Genomic DNA, 17,447 nt, shown 5'->3' on the forward strand with positions numbered 1-17,447 from the left:
AGACACGGACTCTATTTTAGAGATATCAAAATGGATTGTAAGGCCTGTTCTAATGTAGTGAATTGTCAATGTTTTTCTTTGTGTAATTAAAACAAGCAAAAGTGGAATACAAATCAGCTTTTATTAAGGAAATGCTTTGTGAGCTCTCCTCCGGTGCTCGTTTGTCCACGCGTGCCGCACAGATCATTAAAACCGACCTCGCGGGCGTTGGTATTGTGGGGCAGGTCAAACAAATGTAAAAAAAAAAAAAGTTCATTTTTCTAAATGTTTGCCTTTGTACAGCTCATCTCCTGCAATGACTGTGAGGACACAAAAACCCAAAATTTTTCCATGAACGCTCGTCGATTGTGGCTCAAGCCTAAAGCCAACAAAGCATTTGGGATATTCTGGCACAAAGTTGACAAAAAAAGTGAAATTCCAATTCCCGACATTTGTCATTGTTGAGCTTCTAAAAGATGACGTCTGTTATCTTAGCAAGATTAAGAAGAAAACCAAAAGCTGAAACCTTAAATTACGCTCGTCCCAAATACGATAACACTCGAAAGTCTAGAGAGGAAAACAGAATGACTTCACCAAATATAATAACAGTTGAACAACACCACAAAAAAAAAAAAAAAAATAAGTCCAGAAAGCAAACGCGGTGCCGCCGAGGACTCGGCCGCAGTGCGGACGTCGGGAATGTGGTTTGAAAAAGGATCAAAATGAATATTTATTTGCTCTCAGCTCGTTGACTTTTCCGAGAACGCACGAAGATCATCACCAATTGCGAACAAGATGCACACGCAAATTGCTTGTTTCCCGGGTCTGCAGCAGAAGCCGAGGAAAACTTGCACGCTTTGCCATTGGAAAAGGTCAGCGACTCCCGCTCGAAAGGATCCAAAGCGGGACGTTTTCCGTTCAAAAGACCGAGCAAAAATCTCAAAATGGTGAAATATGGCCAGCGTTCCGCTGTGGCGTGCGCACACTTTGAACGTTTAACGGCCAGCGCGCCCAAAGCTCCGTAAGGCACGACCAGAGGAAAGAGAACCTCTACGAGTCCCGCTCCTTGCCAAAGGGTCGGCGCCGCTCGTTGCAAGGGGGGGGGGGGGGGGGGGTTGTCACACCACACAAGCGGTCGCTCTCGTCCTGCTGGGAAGTCGCCACCTCTGCAAAAGGCAAAAAGAGGCCGCCGCCCGCGTTACGTCGTCCGGAAGGCACATTTTGAAAAATGCGGGGGAAAAAAAAAAAAAAAAAAAAAAAAGCGAGAGTACGCACCCTTTAGATTTTGACGCTCTCCGTCCCGTACACGTTGTAGCCTTCGCGGTACGTGGCAAAATTCTGGGTGTTGACCGGAGGGGCTGGCTTAAAATTTTGGGCGTTCTTGGCCAGCTTGAGTTTTTTGGTCTCTTGCCGAGACTTGTAGCAAAACTCGATGAGCGCCACGGTCATGGCCAGGCCCAGCCCCCCCACCAGAATATAGAAGACGCCGGCCACATTGCTCAGGCTTAGTGCGCTTGTCTTGTCCTGGGGGAGGTAAAGACCACCATTGAGGCTTTTGGGGAACCGGCGCCGTGTCGCCGCGAGGCCTAACATCGCAACCTGCGCAATTCGGACTCGACTCGCCTTGCGGAGGCCACTCGGAGTTACAAAACTACGAAGGTGAATGCAGAGAAGTCTTAACGGCCGCTGCGAAAAGGAAGGCGGCCGTGGTCGTACAGGTCCACGCGTCAAAGCCTCAGTTAACTACCTCCGACCTACTCCACTTGCCATTTTGCTGCTATCAAATGCCAAACGACAACACTGAACGCAATTTATGGGAGTTTCCCCATTTGCAACGTTAATCATAAAAAAAAAAAAACAAAAAACCACGAGCTCAGAAGTTATTACAGCCACGAACTGCCAGGTGACCATAATCATCAAGAAACATTGAGCTCATTTGCTTGTGACCTTATTCCATTGTTACTACAACTTCCTTCACGCGAGGAGTACATGCTCATTAATTACCACGTCGTTACATTGCTATTACACATTAGCTCGGTTTAGGACTACTCTTACTCATGTTTGTCACTGAGACAAAAGCGTGGCACCCCTCCGAGGTCCGAGCGGTATTTCAACGGTCACAGGTGGGATTTTGTCGGGAAGTGAGAAAACAAGGCGGCGTAGGCAAACCCCAATAAATTCCATTTCAATAGCAGCAGGATGGTTCCATTCCAATGTTGCTCGATGGCATGAGTTGAAAAAGCTGCGTGCGATCATGCTGCAACTTGAAAAAAAAAAAAAAAACGGCAAACTTGTCCATGCGTGAATTACGATGATCCAGTAACTACGCGTGAGGTGAGGTGAGGCGAGGAAGCGCGACAAACGTTTCAAGTGCATCCCAACAACGAGGCCACAATGCAGTTTCTGGCAATCAGTACAAAAAGACCTGCAGCGACTGACCTTACTTCCCGAGTCCTTGGTTCCGCATTCACCTTTATCGTACCACCATTTGTTTTTCAGCTTGTCTAAGATGCCTTGCTCACTGAGTTTCAATACTGCAAGGTTTACTGGAGTTCTTCACGTGGGAAATAACATAAATAACATTTGATTATGTTATTTTATGTTATTCAACTACTTGATAAGTGTGCAAAGCGATGACAAGTAGGGTGCTGGCCAAGACATGACAGAGAGCAAGCAAAGGAACTCTTCACGGCTTACGGACGACCCTAGCGTGCCAGACCCTACCCGTTTCGCTCGGAGTAATCGGCACACGCTGACCACCGGGCTGAACTCTGCGGTCGGAAAGCCGACGCGGGCCCGGACGGGGACGCTTTTGTCGACGATTCTTTGGGATCCGCGACGTCCACCCCGAAACGCGCTCTGACCTTTCCGGGCCGACCTCTTTGAACGACCCGCCCGAGTGAACAGGCGAAAATTGGAAAAAAGGACGTCCGCGTCCTTGCCTCTCCGCGACTCCTCCGGTCCGACCGCGGCAGTCTTGAGAACATCCGGCGCTGGTCGGCTCCTGCTGACAAGTTCAAGTGTCCGCAAGCGGAGTGGGCCAACTCCCTTTATTACGCTATTAAAAGGTTGCGTCTCCCAGGTGGGGGTGGAATCATCATCATCATCATCATCATCCCTCTGTAAGTAAGTCCAATTTCTACCTCACGTTTGAATTTTGACAATTCTCGACAAGTTCAAATTCGGTCGACTCGTCAGGGTCAGAGTGCATTTCACGCGAGAGACGCAAATGGCAAACTTTTTTTTTTTTTGTTCGTCAGAGTAGAATTTTCCTCCAGCAATTCATTCAGACTTTGGCGAGATTTTGTTCCCTCCGGCACCAGATTACTAACCTTAGACAGGCGGCGTCAAAATATTGTTTTGTACGACTTCCACGTGTTCGATTCATCTGCAAAGCGCTTCGGAAGGTGACCTGAGGACAATTTGGTTCGACGTCAAAATGTACGACGACGTCGTCGCAGGAAGGGAGCGAGCCAAGACCAACCAGAAGAAAACGGCAAATATCGATCTTGAAAAATCCTGATTCCGTGCAAGTCTACGGACGATGCAATTCCGTTGTTTTCCCTCGTCCGCGCTGGGATTTGTGTTGCCGTCACAATCGCGAGCAAGCCAAGAGGCGCGAGGAAAACAACTCTGGAGTCGATACGCACTCAATAATCCATTTCATCACCCCCATTTTCCGATTAAAATGGCTTCTGGGTTTTTGTTTGATGTCACGATCGCGCCGCTGCGAGGGGCGTGGCCGGGTCACTCCCCCCGGCCTGGACCTCATTGACGCCAATTAGGCAGGCCATAGAAACCTCGCGGTTTTGGTTCTCAGCGTTCTGTCGCGAGCGTGCGACGGGGGGGTTGGACCCAAATGAAGGACTCACAGACGTCATACAGTGATGTGACGTGTGAGTGTGTGTGTGTGTGTGTGTGTGGGGGGGGGGGGGGGTAGTTTATATTCCACGCAGACGACGGGCCAGGTCCGAAAACACAAAAAAACAAGTCGGATTACTTCAAAAAAAAAAAAGACTTGACAACCAGGCGAATATGCAACAAGAGGATTGGTCCACTCACGCAGATTTTACGCAGTCTGAAGCGCAACCGACTGGCAAGTGCCAATGAAAAAACGCCAAGCCTTACATGGCGGCAATAATTGGTGTCAATGAGGTGCAGGTGTGGCCCGCTGGCCTGGCCTGGTCGACTGGTGATGGTTCCAGGGCGAGGATAAGCGGCGGAATTCGGGGGATTCCCGTCAAATGTCAGCGTGTTAGCATGTTAGCGGCCATAAGACGGGCTGCAGCCAGCGCAGGGCAACATCTCCGGCGAGCGGCCAAAATACGCTTCGGTTGGCGCTTCTCCTTGTGGAAACTCACAAGTTTGCCCTTCGGTTCGCCTTCAAACGTGCAAAATGTGAGCGTAGGCGGACAAACGTCATTGAGGACCGTTTGGCGTTTTCGTCCCCGCGACCAGGAAATGTGGAACGTGCCTGCTGGCCAAGAACGCGGTCACGAATGTTCGCCGGCGTGCGACATATTTCCAGATGGCTGTCTGATTACCCGCACGGGCGTTTGCCAAAGTCAAACGAGGTTGGCAGCGGCTCGTCTCAAAGGCCCCCAGGGGACGTGGGGGGGGCTTTCGTGATTGTGTCAGCGTTTGGTTGGCGTGAGCTGAAAGACAGGCAGCCCCCCCCCCATTTGTGACTTTTTCAGGGGCCTCGTTGGTGAAATCATCACAAAGGCGTGCGCGCAATCATGGAAGCCTGCACGTTATGACAACGTCCCAGAATTCAAAGCCGTACAAAAAGCCATCGTTGAATTTTGTTGTTTGTTCCAACAAGGATTTCACGTCAGTTTCCTGGTGTCATTTTTGGTTTTTTTAAGGGTTCAGCGCACAGGCAAAGCCGAATGCCGTGTCGCGACGAACGCCAGCAGCGCCGAGCCGCGCTCAACGAGTTGCGGCGTAATTAAGAGCGAAAAAGAAAGGCAAGGAACAGCCAACTTTGTCTCTGTTGCTGCTCATTTCTTAGCACGTCTATGGGGTTCCGCGTGAGGTGTTAGCATTAGGCTAGCAGACCTTTGTCAACAGGGAACCTTTTTATGTGTCTGGATTAAGGAGTAGCATAGTTTTAAAAGTTCCTCTCATATCAGTGTAACAGCACAGAGGGGGGGGGGGGGGGGAAGGAGGTTTTACAGTCACTGGGGATCGATTGCCGCTCACTGAAAATATCGACATCTGCCCCGAGACGGACTGGCGAATGGTTCGGGGTGTGGTCCGCCTTCGGCCCAAAGCTAGCCGGGACACAGGCTCCGTGTGACCCTTGTGAGGATAGAATCTGTTGAAATCTATCGCAGGGGTAAAAGTATTTCCAAATAAATGTTTTTTGTTTTGTTTTGTTTTTTTCCTGTGCAAAAGATGTGGTAAATTCTGTCAAAATGATTTCTAAAAAAAACAACGTGCTGTCTACAGACTTGTGTCAAAAGAAAGAAAGCAAGAAAGAAAGAAAGAAAGAAAAACCGCACCCCCCCCCCCCCCACCCCCGCACCCGAGCCCACACGCAGAACACGAGCACGGCGCCCACAGCGTCGCTTGGATTCCTCCTACTGGATTTGATTAGAATTCTCACGTTTGCCGGCGATGCTTCGTCCCCTCAAGACAACGCTGTTCCCTGCGCCTCAAACGTTGGCGCGTGGTTAGGAAAAAGCGGCAGACTGCGCAAAGGCTTCCCGTCTTCGGTAGCCACGCGCCAAAACCACGAGCCGAGCGAAAGGTTCCCGTCTGATCCCGGCAGCGCAAAGCGACGGGAAGGAAGAATTGGGCCGGCGAGGTCAGCCTTGCCGATTACTCGCTCGGAGGACACCCGACTTTGGTGACGCGGGGGCTGACCTTGGAGTCACCTCCCCCGCTGCCGCACTCTCCTTTGTCGTACCACCATTTGTTTTTCAATTTGTCCAAGAGGCCTTGCTCATTCAGTTTTAACACTGCCAGGTTAACAGCATTTCTTGAAACGATAAAACATAACTTGTAAGAAAAGGAACAGCTCCGTGAGAAATCTAATAGTGGCAATCGGCATTCGGTAGGGGAGCACGGGAGGGACAAATTGCCGGAAAAAGGCGACAGGCGGCGGCGCGCAGAGTGGCGCCGTTCGGACCCACTCCCAAAAGTTCCACGCGTGCGTGACTTTCGGCTCAAATTAACGGGACCTTTTCCAAACTTTGGAGCGCACGTGTCCAACTTGCAGAAAAAAGGGGCGCGCTTTCGGAAGACTGCGACTTTTTCCAGGTGGGCGGTCGAAATGTCAAAACGAGATTCCGTGCGTGAAATTGGCCAAATTCAGATGAAGCTTCTGCCCGAGGTCGGCAAAATAGATTTGATTTGATTTGATTTGATTTGGGGATTTGGACTCGGGCCGGAGAATGACAAAACGCTCGTCTTCTCGGCGGCGTCTCGTGATGTCAAAATGAAAATTGCACACGGGGCCTTCGGAGACCGTCGGACGTTTGAGATGAGCAAGTTGTTAAAAACTACTGAAAGAAAGAAAGAAAGAAAGAGTCGGACACGTGCGTTCAACAGTTTGGAGTTCACCTGTAGAGCGGCATCGTCAGGGCTTGACATTGACTGGCTCGATGGTCCGATGGTTTCCCCAGAGTTAGTTGACCCGCACCTCAGCAGTTTTACTTGGTCGAGGCGGGATCGGGGATGGTGGAGGACTTTCCTCTTTTAGTCAGTGCAGGCCTGCGCGTTTGTGGGGGGGGTGTTGAAACCACCGGGAGTGGCCGAGCAGCCGCCGCCGTTGACATTTTTTTTCCCCGCGGGCGTTTGGGGGTTAGCAGGTGTTAATGTCAAGCCCTGGTCGCAGCCCATTTCGGGTCCCCGACTTTTGGATCGGCAAAGAGGGCGGGACATTCGGCATGCGGCTCGGCGGAAACGTTTTTTCCACTCGCGGAGGCGGACACACAAAGTTCGGACGGGGAGCAAAAAGGCGGCGCAGAAACAAAAAAAAAAAAACAAACAACAAAAAAAAAGTGGAATGATGGCAGAGATTCAAACGGTCATGGGGGGGGGGGGGGCGAGGGGACGGACAAAAGAGAAAGCACTCGGGACGCTCGAGGATGGAGGGATGTGAAAAGGTGACGACATCAGGGTGGGTGGAATTCTATAACAACATGGAGCACATTGTTATATTATCCCACCCACCTTAATGCGGAGCCTTTGGGCGTGGCCACGCCGTAGCCTTTGGAGTCCAGGTTGCCGCCCACTTTCATGGTGTCGCACGGCTTGCGCTGCTCTATGTACTCGTTCATGGTGGACTCCAGCAGAAAGGCGAACTTGCCCTTTGACTTTCGCACCCGGGAGACCCCGTCGGGGGTCGTCTTGGCGAACACCGACGGTTCCGCCGATTTCATGTACGACCACATTTTCTCGTAAACGGCTATTTTGGAGCGCTGCCGTTGGAGGGAAACACACACACACACACACAAAATCAAGTCAAGGAACGTTATTAGCATTGCAACGTCGGGGAAGGAAATATTGGTAGCAAGGCAACGACGAGTTCCCTCCCAGCGGGGAACGTAGTCTTCGACGCGCCGCCGCCGACCCCGACGCTCACCCTGAAGAACTCCTTGGTGGAGCCGGAGTCTAAAGTCCCGTACGCGATCTCGGTCTGCTTGGCCAGGTCCTCGGCGCTCTCGATGGGCGAAACCATCCTCTCCACGGTGAGGAAGGCCGCCAGGTTGGCCGTGTAGGACGAGATGATGATGAGGGTGAAGAACCACCACACCCCTCCCACGATGCGACCCGACAGCGACCTGGCGACACGAAGCAGACTTGAGAGCGGCGGCGGCGGCTACGGCGACAAAATCATGGTGTCTCATCTTGGACCATCCGGTGCAGATCTTTAAGCCGTCGTCCCCAATTCAGATGTTGCGGCTCAGAAATGAGCCGCAACATCTTTGATGAGTGAAGGAAGCGCCACTTCTTCCTTCACTTTTCAAGCGGCACACCTTCACTCCGCGCATCGTCGGAAAACTCCACACGTGGCGTTTGGCAGTCCTCGAGCATGCGAGACAGACGGACGGACGACTCGACTGGGGGCGGCCACGGTGTCGGAGAAACGCTTGAAGGCGGCTCATCAAATACGCGTTTCCGCGTGAAATGCGTTCGATGCGCCTCGCTGATGACCGAAACGTGGGACATGCAGCAAAAACACGGTAGCCCTCCAAGAGTCACGAGGACTGACAATGAGAAATGAGGCCCCCGGGCGTGGCGAACAGAAGTTATTTTGCCCAAAATAACCTTTACGCACCATGGCGCCACGGGGGCGTCGGTCAAAATGCAAAGAGGTGATGGGAGGCGGCGGAGAGGGCGAGGCGACCACCAACCTTGGCGAGATATCGCATCCTTGCTGCATGAAGGCACCCAGCGAGAACCACAGGCTATTAAAAATGCCAAAGTCGTTGGGCGGGTCGGGAGGGCTCTGGGGGTCTTTGGCCTCGTCGTTCTCGTCCAGGTGCCACTCGTAAGGACTGAAGCGGCTCACCAGGAACAGCACCACGCTCACGCCGATATAGGCGAACACGATGCACATCCAAATCTCGTAGGCCAGCGGGTCCAGGAAGGAAAAGACGCCGGGCTTGGACTTTTGGGGCTTCTTGATCATGATGGAGATGCCCAAGCTCATGAAGGGCTTGGAGAAGTCGATCACTTCTTCTCGTACCAACGTTATCGTGAGCGGAGCCACGGCTATGTCGGCTCTCTGTGGGAAGGCAGACCGCGGGTTAGCGCCAACGCGCGACATGACAACAGCCGGAAGCCGTCCCGACAAAAGCCACGTCCGCCAACGGTCTGCCAGACGAAACCGTCTCTCCCTGGCAGCTTTTGTCCGGTTCCGACTCTCCGCTCGAAGGCGCCGGTGTGGAAACGGGAATCGGCCTCCGCTCCGGTCGCGCGCGTTTCACGTTCACAGAAGTTGAAAAGCCGCCTCGGATAGTGCGACTTTCAAAAGTGCTCCGCTGACCCGCTTCGGATTCCGTCGCGACACGAGAGCACGTTAATGGGCTCCTTTTTTCTTTACTTAGGTAGCCTAAAAGTTGCGAAGGAGAACGCAAAAGAGAACAGCAGTAAGGAACGCATCGGCGACCGCCGCGTAATCCGAAGAGCGGTTAGGCCACGCAAAACACGCCAGTGGAACGTCTGAGGCCGAAGGGAACCAGAATTCCGTTGGGCCAAAATGTACTGCGCTCCCAAAGGGATTTACAGTGAAGAAAGTATGAAGTATTTGAAGGCCCGAGAAAACCAATGCTAATATTTGGTCCGGTAGCCGTCGTTTGCAATTCCGGAGGTCAACCGTTTCCTGTAGTTGTTCACCAGGTTTGCGCACACTGCGGGAGGGATTTTGGCCCACTCCTCCCTCCACACAGATCTTCTCCAGATCAGACAGGTTTCTGGGCTGTTCCTGAGGAAACACGGGACTTTCAGCTCCCTCCAAAGATTTGCTAGTCTGGAGACTGGCTAGCCCACGCCAGAACCTTGCTTGACGTGCACCGACCGTGAACATTTCAGACCCCTGCGGGATTTCTAAGCGGGAGAACTTGCAATACAGCAGGGTGCTGAAATACTTCTTTTCCTCGCTGTAAAACCTTTTGGAGGACATGGCGGCCATACATGATCATTTCAAATTTCCCGACGCTTTTTGATGCCGTCAACGTTTTAACGTTCGACATGGGCGGTTCCGCTGCATTCGTGCGTAGGAAGAACACGGGAGCGGCTTTTCAATTCGGCTTGACGACCAGCCTCTAGGACAATGTTTCCCAACTTTAAATGAGCAGAGGCACATATTTGACGTGAGGAAAACCATCAAACTAAGTGGCGGAAAAAGTGAGAATTTGTGTTTGGTTGAACGCAAAGCAATTATTCTGCGGCGGCGGCGACGACGACGACAGCCGTGAATCGGACCTAAGCAAACCACAAAAGCTGTTTTCAGTTCACAACAAATCGCTTGCAGTATCTTCACGTTATGACAATAGAACACCAGTAGCAATTTGGATTGGCTTTCGTGTGCCCCCGGGCCGCCAGTTCGACGCCTGCGATGGAAAGAATCCTTTTTGGACCCACGAAGTGAGACCGGATCGCGTGCCCCGGCCCAGTGGCTGGGAATCACTGGCGGACGACGGTCCCGAGCGCCAAAGCGATACTTACCCCATAAACCAGTTCACCCACCATCCCGTTCCACGTCTTGGTCTCGGGATCTCGGGCTCCGTATTTGCCGTCCGGAACCACCGAGAGTTTATATTTGATGCCCACGTGCTTTGCAATTTCAGAGGCTAAATCCACACAGTAGCCTTCATATCTGTCATTTCCGTCCAGCTGCATATAGTTTTTCTTGTACATCACGTACGGCGCTTCCTGTTAATCAGACACAGTTTGAGTTGAGTTGAGGGGAAAGGAGAACGTCAGACACACACACACACACGGGCATGCGCGCATGCTGCAGGGAGGACGGCGAGCACGCATCATGGGCGACTGGGGTTAGGGGGCGGGGCCAACACACGGCAAAACAAAAGCGAGGCCCTCGTGCTGAATCGGCAAGTTTGCGGGAAAGCGGTTTGGCGGTCTGGCTCGGGTCGGATCGGGCGGGTGTGGCGCACGGGCGTTTCCGCTTGATTAAAGTCAACGTCAGTGACAGAAGGGAGACGGCAGACGGCGGGCGGGGTGAGCCCATCGGACGTCGGAGGACGTCCCGGGAATTTCGCCGTACTCGTCCAAAGTTTACTCGACGTTCCATTTCCCTTCTTTTCTCCGCAGATCCGACGGTCATGTGGCATCTTCGACTTTACGGTTCGAATCGGACAAAACGTTTTTGGGGGTGGGTGGGGGGGGTTGGGGGCGCTCAGTCTTCGACGCAAATGAGCCGACGCCGCGTCTCGCTTTACTCGGAACTTTTGGATCCGTGTTAAAGGGCAAGACGACAGAAATCTCCGGGACTGTGCCCGAGTTTTCACTTCCGACGCTTTTCCCAAGTCCCGCAAAAATGACCCCGAAGCGAAACTGGTCCCGTCGGTGACGTTTGTCGTCAGAGACGCGCGACGCCGACCGCTTGGCCGCGTGAAAATCGATATCAAAGAATGAAACGGGCGCACAGCCTTCTTAACGGAGGCGCTTCCGTCGTTTTGCGTGCACCAACGAGGAGATGGCGACGTCCCACGCGACCGGTTTCGCCGGATCTGATCCAGATTGCGCGGTCGGGCTTCACGTCACGCGATCGGGCGGCCGTTGTGCTCTCGCGAATGGCGAGGATGGCGGAAAGAAGCGGACGGCCGGGGAAGCGACGCGCCGGCCGACATTGGACACGTTCTGAATTTGCCTAAGATGAAAACATAATAGACAAAGTCAGAAAGAAGAGCAGGCCCAGATTTTAAATGTAAGATAAGGCGCACCTTATTTGACATTTAAATAAAGAGGCCCGAGAGCTGCTTTTCTCCCTTCGGGGACTGGGCGGAAACGGCGCCGGCCGCTCGGACGTTCTGTCACTGACGGCTTTCCTCCACCGGACGGAAACGGCGTTACTTACGTACGCGGGCGGCTACTACGGTTATGGTTACCAAGGCCGTTATTGTGATGTCACTACTACGACAGCCCACTGGAAGGGAACAAACCCAAAATGCTTTGACACCCACACGGGTACAGTTGAAACACTCTTTTGTGAGTCGACTGTTTCAACATGTAGTGAGTGGATGGAAAGCAAACTCAAAGGAAAATAATTCTACCCTCCCAGGACAGATTGCAACAATGGACACCTTGACCTCGAGTGGCAGAAATCTTGAGGTGAACGACTTAAAACCTGCTTGAGAGTGTACCATAATAGTAGTGACCACAATTGTTCGGTTTTCCACAGAAGACGACTCGTTGGTGACCTGCTGATCCGCTATAAAAACAAACTTTTCGTATTCGTTCCAGTAGCCGATCTGCAAGAATCAGACAAACGGGGAGCGTTATTGCAAGAACATTCAACCGACCCGGACCGCATACTGCACAACATTTTGAAGGTCCGACTGGGCTCCGGGGTCGCCGCCGACCGTTTTGCTCAACGGTTGCTCATCTCCTTCAAAGCTTTTGGGACGCCTTTCGTCTCCCTTTGACACGCTGATGACTCCGCGTTCAAATCCAATCTGCCAGAAGATGAACGCGGAGGACGTCCATTTCGCTCGTGCCATATTTTCTCCTTTGAAGTTGAAGACGCTTGCGTTTTCACGACAGCAAAGTGCCTTTGGCTTCGCTCGTCTCTCAGAGAGAGCCAATCCAGATGGTCGGTAGCGCTACGCTGGCACAAGGTGGCGATCACACGGTCGGCTAGGCGGCGGCGCTGAGGGCGAGGACGCCGTTAGCGGCTCGGCGAACCTTCTCTTGCGTAACGGGAAAGCCGCGTGGGCCGACCGAGACGGACTTCACCGGGGTGTGATAAAACAAGCCCGAGGTGCCTTTGCAGCCTGTGCTACTTAAGTCCAAATTTCATTTCATACTTGCGCCAATTTTCATCTGCGCTTGTTTCTCACGTTTACACTCGCGCCGCCATTTTATAAAGGTTGGTTCGTTCGGGCTCGCGACAATTTGCTGAGACTACGGCAATGATTGACCCTACAAGGCACAATTTTCCAGCGTGATCGTGTTCAAATGTTCGCAGTGTGCACGTCGCCCAAAGCTGAAAGAAGCACGAGTAGGAGCGCTTACCTGCTCGTTCCTCCGGGCGGCAATTCTCAAGTCCGCTTACGTGTTTTGAAACATTCAAACGTGCACGTACAACACAAAAAGATGACTGACAAAAGAGAGATTGACATTTCTTTGGAATTTGCGGAAGTTAACACTCACTTGCGTTGAAATGCAATCTCGCTCCTGATACAAAAATGAATCAACAACGACGAGAGTAACTTGCATTTCACTCGCGATCTCTGTGCGTAAAAGTATCCGTTGAAATGTTCCCTTTGCTTCCCTTTCAAGATAGACGCTCACCTACGTGCTGCGTCGGTTACGGAGCGTACGCCGCTAACGTGTTCCAAAAGTGCGCCACGATGGGCACCTCCCGTATTAATCGAGGTCCACAATTTCGCCCTTTGGTTTTAAAAAGGGGGTGAATCCATCCACGCTGCCTGCTTCATGCGCGGGCTGCAGCGTGGCACGCCCTTGACTGGTCGCCGGTCAATCGCGGGGGCAGGAGCAGAGCGAGCACTTTGCCATTCGCAAATGCATCCGTTGGCTTGTTTATGTGCTCAGGCCAAATCCGTGCCTTTTGCGCCAAAACGATTGCTTGGCCGCCACCTGGTGGACAGAACAATCTTGAAGTGAGAGGAGGCCATAGCCTTGTCTAATAGAAAAAAAAAAGGTGCTTTGCTGCTCTTTAGCGGGATCGCTCGGGAACTACAAAGTGTCAATTACTCCCGGATGCGGGCCATTCACGGACTGCGGGGCTCGTCCCGACCTGCTGCTAACGGCCGGGGAACGTCGCAGCGGTACCGCCGTGTTGCAGGCGGGACGGCAGTACTAGTAGTATTTTGAAAAGTCGAAAAACTGCTGACAAGTCCTTGGAGGGATGCGCAACACGTCTCTTAGGAGACGGTCGCTGCGTCGCGGCGCCGCTCGGTCGATGTCCGACTGTCTCGCCGACAATGAAAGAGTGACGGTTGCCACTTGGTTCCGATCCAAAGTAAATGCCGGCCACGCACGCACGCACGCACGCACGCAGCAGCAGATATGGAACCGTCACCTGGAGAGGGTGTTGCATTTGAATGGCTGGTTTCCCGAGAACGGGTCGCCAATGACGACGGGATCGGAGGGCAGACGTCAGCCGGCCATCTGATGGGAAAAAATCCAGATGACGGGCACCGGACGTCGTCGCTCGCGAGGGCGACGCTTCGCCGGCCCAAGAGCGGAAAGCCACACGGAAGCAAGCGGCCGTCGCGTCGGAGCGCTCACCAAAATGGTGGAAACTCGGCGGTACGTCAGATGTAACCCCAACGGATTTTCTGGACGGACAATTTTGTCGAAAGCTGATGCACTTAAGGGCAGGGTGTACTGTCAAATTCTTGCCTCTCGTTCGTTGCACGTTAGCCTCAGACGAGCCCGTGTCAAATACTTATTCTTGGGTTTGATGCTCGGGCTGCTATTTTGCCTTAGCATATCTTGATCAAGAGCGTTAGCATTTTCCCGATCCTCCTCGGAAAAATGGGACTGCGGGTGATGAGGTCCAACCTTTGCGGCTCAGCAGCAAAAAAAGGGACTTACGCACCTTCCGGGGGCCTCCCGACTTCATCTCGTACACGTCGATGGTGTAGTTGGCTCGTCGCCCGAACGTGTCGAACTGGATGTTTCCCGTCATGCCTTGAACCTGGACCTGCCGAAAAACACGGAAAACAAAGCTGCGGAGCTAACCCGGGTACACAGCGGCCGCCACGTTAGCAAGGCGGCGTACGGTCGAAAAATGACGACTCGGCTCATTCTTTTGAGTCCCAAGACTTTGCCACTCGCTATGTCGTTTGCTTCTTTGAAGGGATCCTGCCGACGGCCGGGGAACGTCGCAGCGGTACCGATGGGGTTGAACGGATCGGTTACGTTTCTGGTTTTATTCCTTGCTCATGCTTTCGAAAGCCCCTTTTGAGCTTTTGAGCGGCCAAATGTTGCGATTTGCCAAGTCAAAGTCTCCCGTTGGGTGCTCCCACATCGACATGGCTGTGCTGACACTTGCAAGTCAGTACACTACATGAAATGTTTTGGACTTTGGATCTCTGACAAGGAACCTTTGGCAAAAGGAAGAAACGGGACCGGGATAGAAACGGCGGGCGGCGCTCACCATTTTCAGGGCCCTCTCGATGTCGATGCCTTGGCTCCAGGGCACGGCAGGATTGGCGAGGCAGTCGCCCGCGCTGCCCCTGTGGGAAACGTCCACGCGCTGGCGCCGGAGGTAGCGGAAGGCCTCGGAGATGATGAGGATGGCGTCGTGGGTCAGCGCCGACGTGTACTGCGACGCACAAGGAAGTTATCCGGAAGCGCCGGCTTGACGCGGCCTCGGCGCCGGGGGGGGGGGGGGCCTCGCTGACCTTTAGCGGAGCGTTTTTGGCTTCTGGGAATTCTCTTTCGTCGAGACGCTCCCAGCGTTGGAGGAACTGCTGCACGATGGCGCTGTCCGGGTTGATGATCTGGAAGCCCGTCACGTTGGCTCCGCCGGAAAAGACTCTGTCCAAGCTCATGTTGGAAAAACCCTGCAAGGAAACGAGTACGAGTGGCTCGCGGGGGCTTCACGTTATGATTGTCGCTTCCTTTTTTTCGGAAAAACGTCACCAATCGGGGGCCAAAGGCGGAATACGCCCAGAGCTGCTCACCGGTCAGCCGGAGGCCGGATACCGTCACTGAGCGGGACTCGATCGCCAAAGTATGAAGTAAGCATGAAGCCAAATCCTCAAAATCTCAATTTCGCGGCAGATAACGGACGCTGCGTCAACTCTGGTCTGAAGACATTTTTGGGATTGCAGGCAAAAAAAAAAAAGAGAGAATTGGACCCGTTGGATCCTTCGCGACTCTGCCACCGGACAGCAATTGCGCTGCTGTAACTAAAAACTGTGCCGCAAATTTACGCTACTGCGGAAGCAAAGACAAGTTGGGCCTTTTGCCAGCTCTCAAATTGACTTTCCACTCACGTACCTGAGAAAAGGAGCACTTTGGACTTTTATCGATGAGTCCGCTCGGTTTTTGCATGACTTTTGCCCTCACAGGTTTTCAATGTCATATCGTGACGTGACTGCATTTGCTTGTGTTTCTCACCAGGTTGGCAAGGATGTAGTGGTACCCTCTGGCGTTCTTGCCCGCAATCACCACCTACAAGGAAGAAACATGGAGTGAGTCAGCCGAGCTTTGGTTTGCAGGCCAGTGGCGCACTCGGACACGAACGGCAGAGAGAAGCCGTGACGACGCTGCCTGTTCCGTCCCATTAACGTCAACAAGTGAAATGAGGTCAAGGCGCTTGCAAAAATGCCCTCTCGCTCGTTCGCTCGCTCTGCGACGTCGTCCTCGTCCTCGTCCTTTTCCCTCGTTAGCGCCAAAATGTTGGCCAACTGGCTTTACCGCTGCACATTTCTTCCTTCCCTTCCCATGACGCAGATGCCGGCTGCGGAGGTGTTTTTTTGCTTTGTTTTTCTAGTCGCTTTTCACTCGCCGCACACCCCCGCAAGCGCACGGGCGGCCAACGCAATCAGTTCAAATGCCCAAAGTCTCCAGCTGAGCGCGTACCTGCACCAATTACATCGTGCGCAAAAAGGATCATTTCATCTCATTTTCTGTTTATCCTCGGGCGGGCGCGGGGGTAAAATGAAAATGGACGCCGCCTGGTTGTCTTAAAAACAAAAAAAAACAAACAAAAAAAACCATTCGTTTCATTTGCGTTGTGAAACAAAATGGCTGCGCTTTGAAAGTGCCGCTGCATTCAAACGGGAAGCTTAACCAGTGTCGGACAAAAGACTTTGCCTCTTGTCTACTTTTGCTGGATTTCTTCTGCTGGGGGAGGAGCATGTTTTTCGGATCCTCCGATGCTCAAGTTAGGCTCGGGGGGCACGATTCCCAAAAGCTTTAGGCCGTTGCGCTCTGTCCACGGTGCGGAGGAGGCGAGCTGGCATTTTTCCATCTACGGCGCTTCCATTAGTGATGAAAAGGCCACGCAGTGGGGTTTGAGGGTTGGGGGGCGCGTTTGCCACTTTGCCAAAAGGCAGGAACTCGCTCACCTTGACCGCTGGAGGCCCGCATGACGTGACAGCGAGTCAAGAGCGCAATCAGGAGATTTGCCGACTTCTCGGCCGCGTTTGCTCGCTCCGGCCTTCGCCGGCGAGGAGGAGGAGGAAGAGAGGCTATTTATAGACGGCTCATTGTTGCCGTTGGTAACGTGGCCTACTTAACGTGCCGAGGCCAAATCGCATTCAAGCACGTGTTGATGTCGCAGCTCGTGGGAGGAACTGGGCGGCCTCTTTGGAGGGGACGCTTGGCTGCCGTCAGAACGCTTTTGTGGGGAGACACAGGGGGGGAACCCCCCCCCCCCCCCCAGCAATAAAAACAACAGGATCATTACCTCCCCCGACTTTGCTGTCTACATTCTTAGATTTTGGTCTGACTGGAAAATATACTCGATCCATTTTCCAGGTGGGGGTTGCGGGGGAAGTGGCTTCAGCGGGGATTACCCAGACTTCCCTTTCCCCGGCTCTTCCGGAGGGATCCCGAGGCCTTCCCGAAGCAGCCGAGAGAGAGAGAGAGAGAGAGAGAGAGAGAGAGAGAGAGAGACTACGTCTCTCCGGCGTGTCCCGGGTCGTCCCCGGCGGGACGTGCCCGGAACGCCTCACCGGGGAGGCGTCCGGATCAGACACCTCATCTGGCTCCTCTGAGCCGCACTGAGCCCCCTCCCGGATGACCGAGCTTCTCACCCGTTCTCAAAGGGAGAGCCCGGACACCCTGCG

The 17,447-nt window shown here is 53.2% G+C and overlaps 1 protein-coding gene across 5 annotated transcripts in view; it reads right to left on the bottom strand.

Annotated features, from left to right (window-relative positions):
• Positions 1-102: 102 nt before the first annotated feature.
• The window catches only part of LOC133491871 (glutamate receptor 3-like), a 32,469-nt gene continuing 15,124 nt past the window's right edge, over positions 103-17,447 (bottom strand). The window contains exons 5-16 of one of the 5 annotated variants that reach the window (XM_061803564.1): positions 15,772-15,825; positions 15,051-15,212; positions 14,804-14,971; positions 14,243-14,347; positions 11,820-11,927; positions 10,162-10,368; positions 8,346-8,719; positions 7,574-7,772; positions 7,162-7,409; positions 5,851-5,965; positions 1,255-1,503; positions 103-1,145 (exon numbers count right to left, since the gene is read on the bottom strand). In XM_061803564.1, coding sequence (XP_061659548.1) covers positions 1,258-1,503; positions 5,851-5,965; positions 7,162-7,409; positions 7,574-7,772; positions 8,346-8,719; positions 10,162-10,368; positions 11,820-11,927; positions 14,243-14,347; positions 14,804-14,971; positions 15,051-15,212; positions 15,772-15,825 — 1,986 coding nt within the window. In that variant the 3' untranslated portion in view covers positions 103-1,145; positions 1,255-1,257. Of the gene's footprint in view, positions 1,146-1,254; positions 1,504-2,418; positions 2,534-5,850; positions 5,966-6,549; positions 7,410-7,573; positions 7,773-8,345; positions 8,720-10,161; positions 10,369-11,819; positions 11,928-14,242; positions 14,348-14,803; positions 14,972-15,050; positions 15,213-15,771; positions 15,826-17,447 lie in introns of those variants that run through there. The other 4 variants (XR_009792499.1, XM_061803566.1, XM_061803567.1 and 1 more) reach the window with 4 other exon arrangements.

This window comes from Syngnathoides biaculeatus, chromosome 18 (genome assembly GCF_019802595.1).
Source record: "Syngnathoides biaculeatus isolate LvHL_M chromosome 18, ASM1980259v1, whole genome shotgun sequence".
Taxonomy (NCBI): Eukaryota; Metazoa; Chordata; class Actinopteri; order Syngnathiformes; family Syngnathidae; genus Syngnathoides; species Syngnathoides biaculeatus.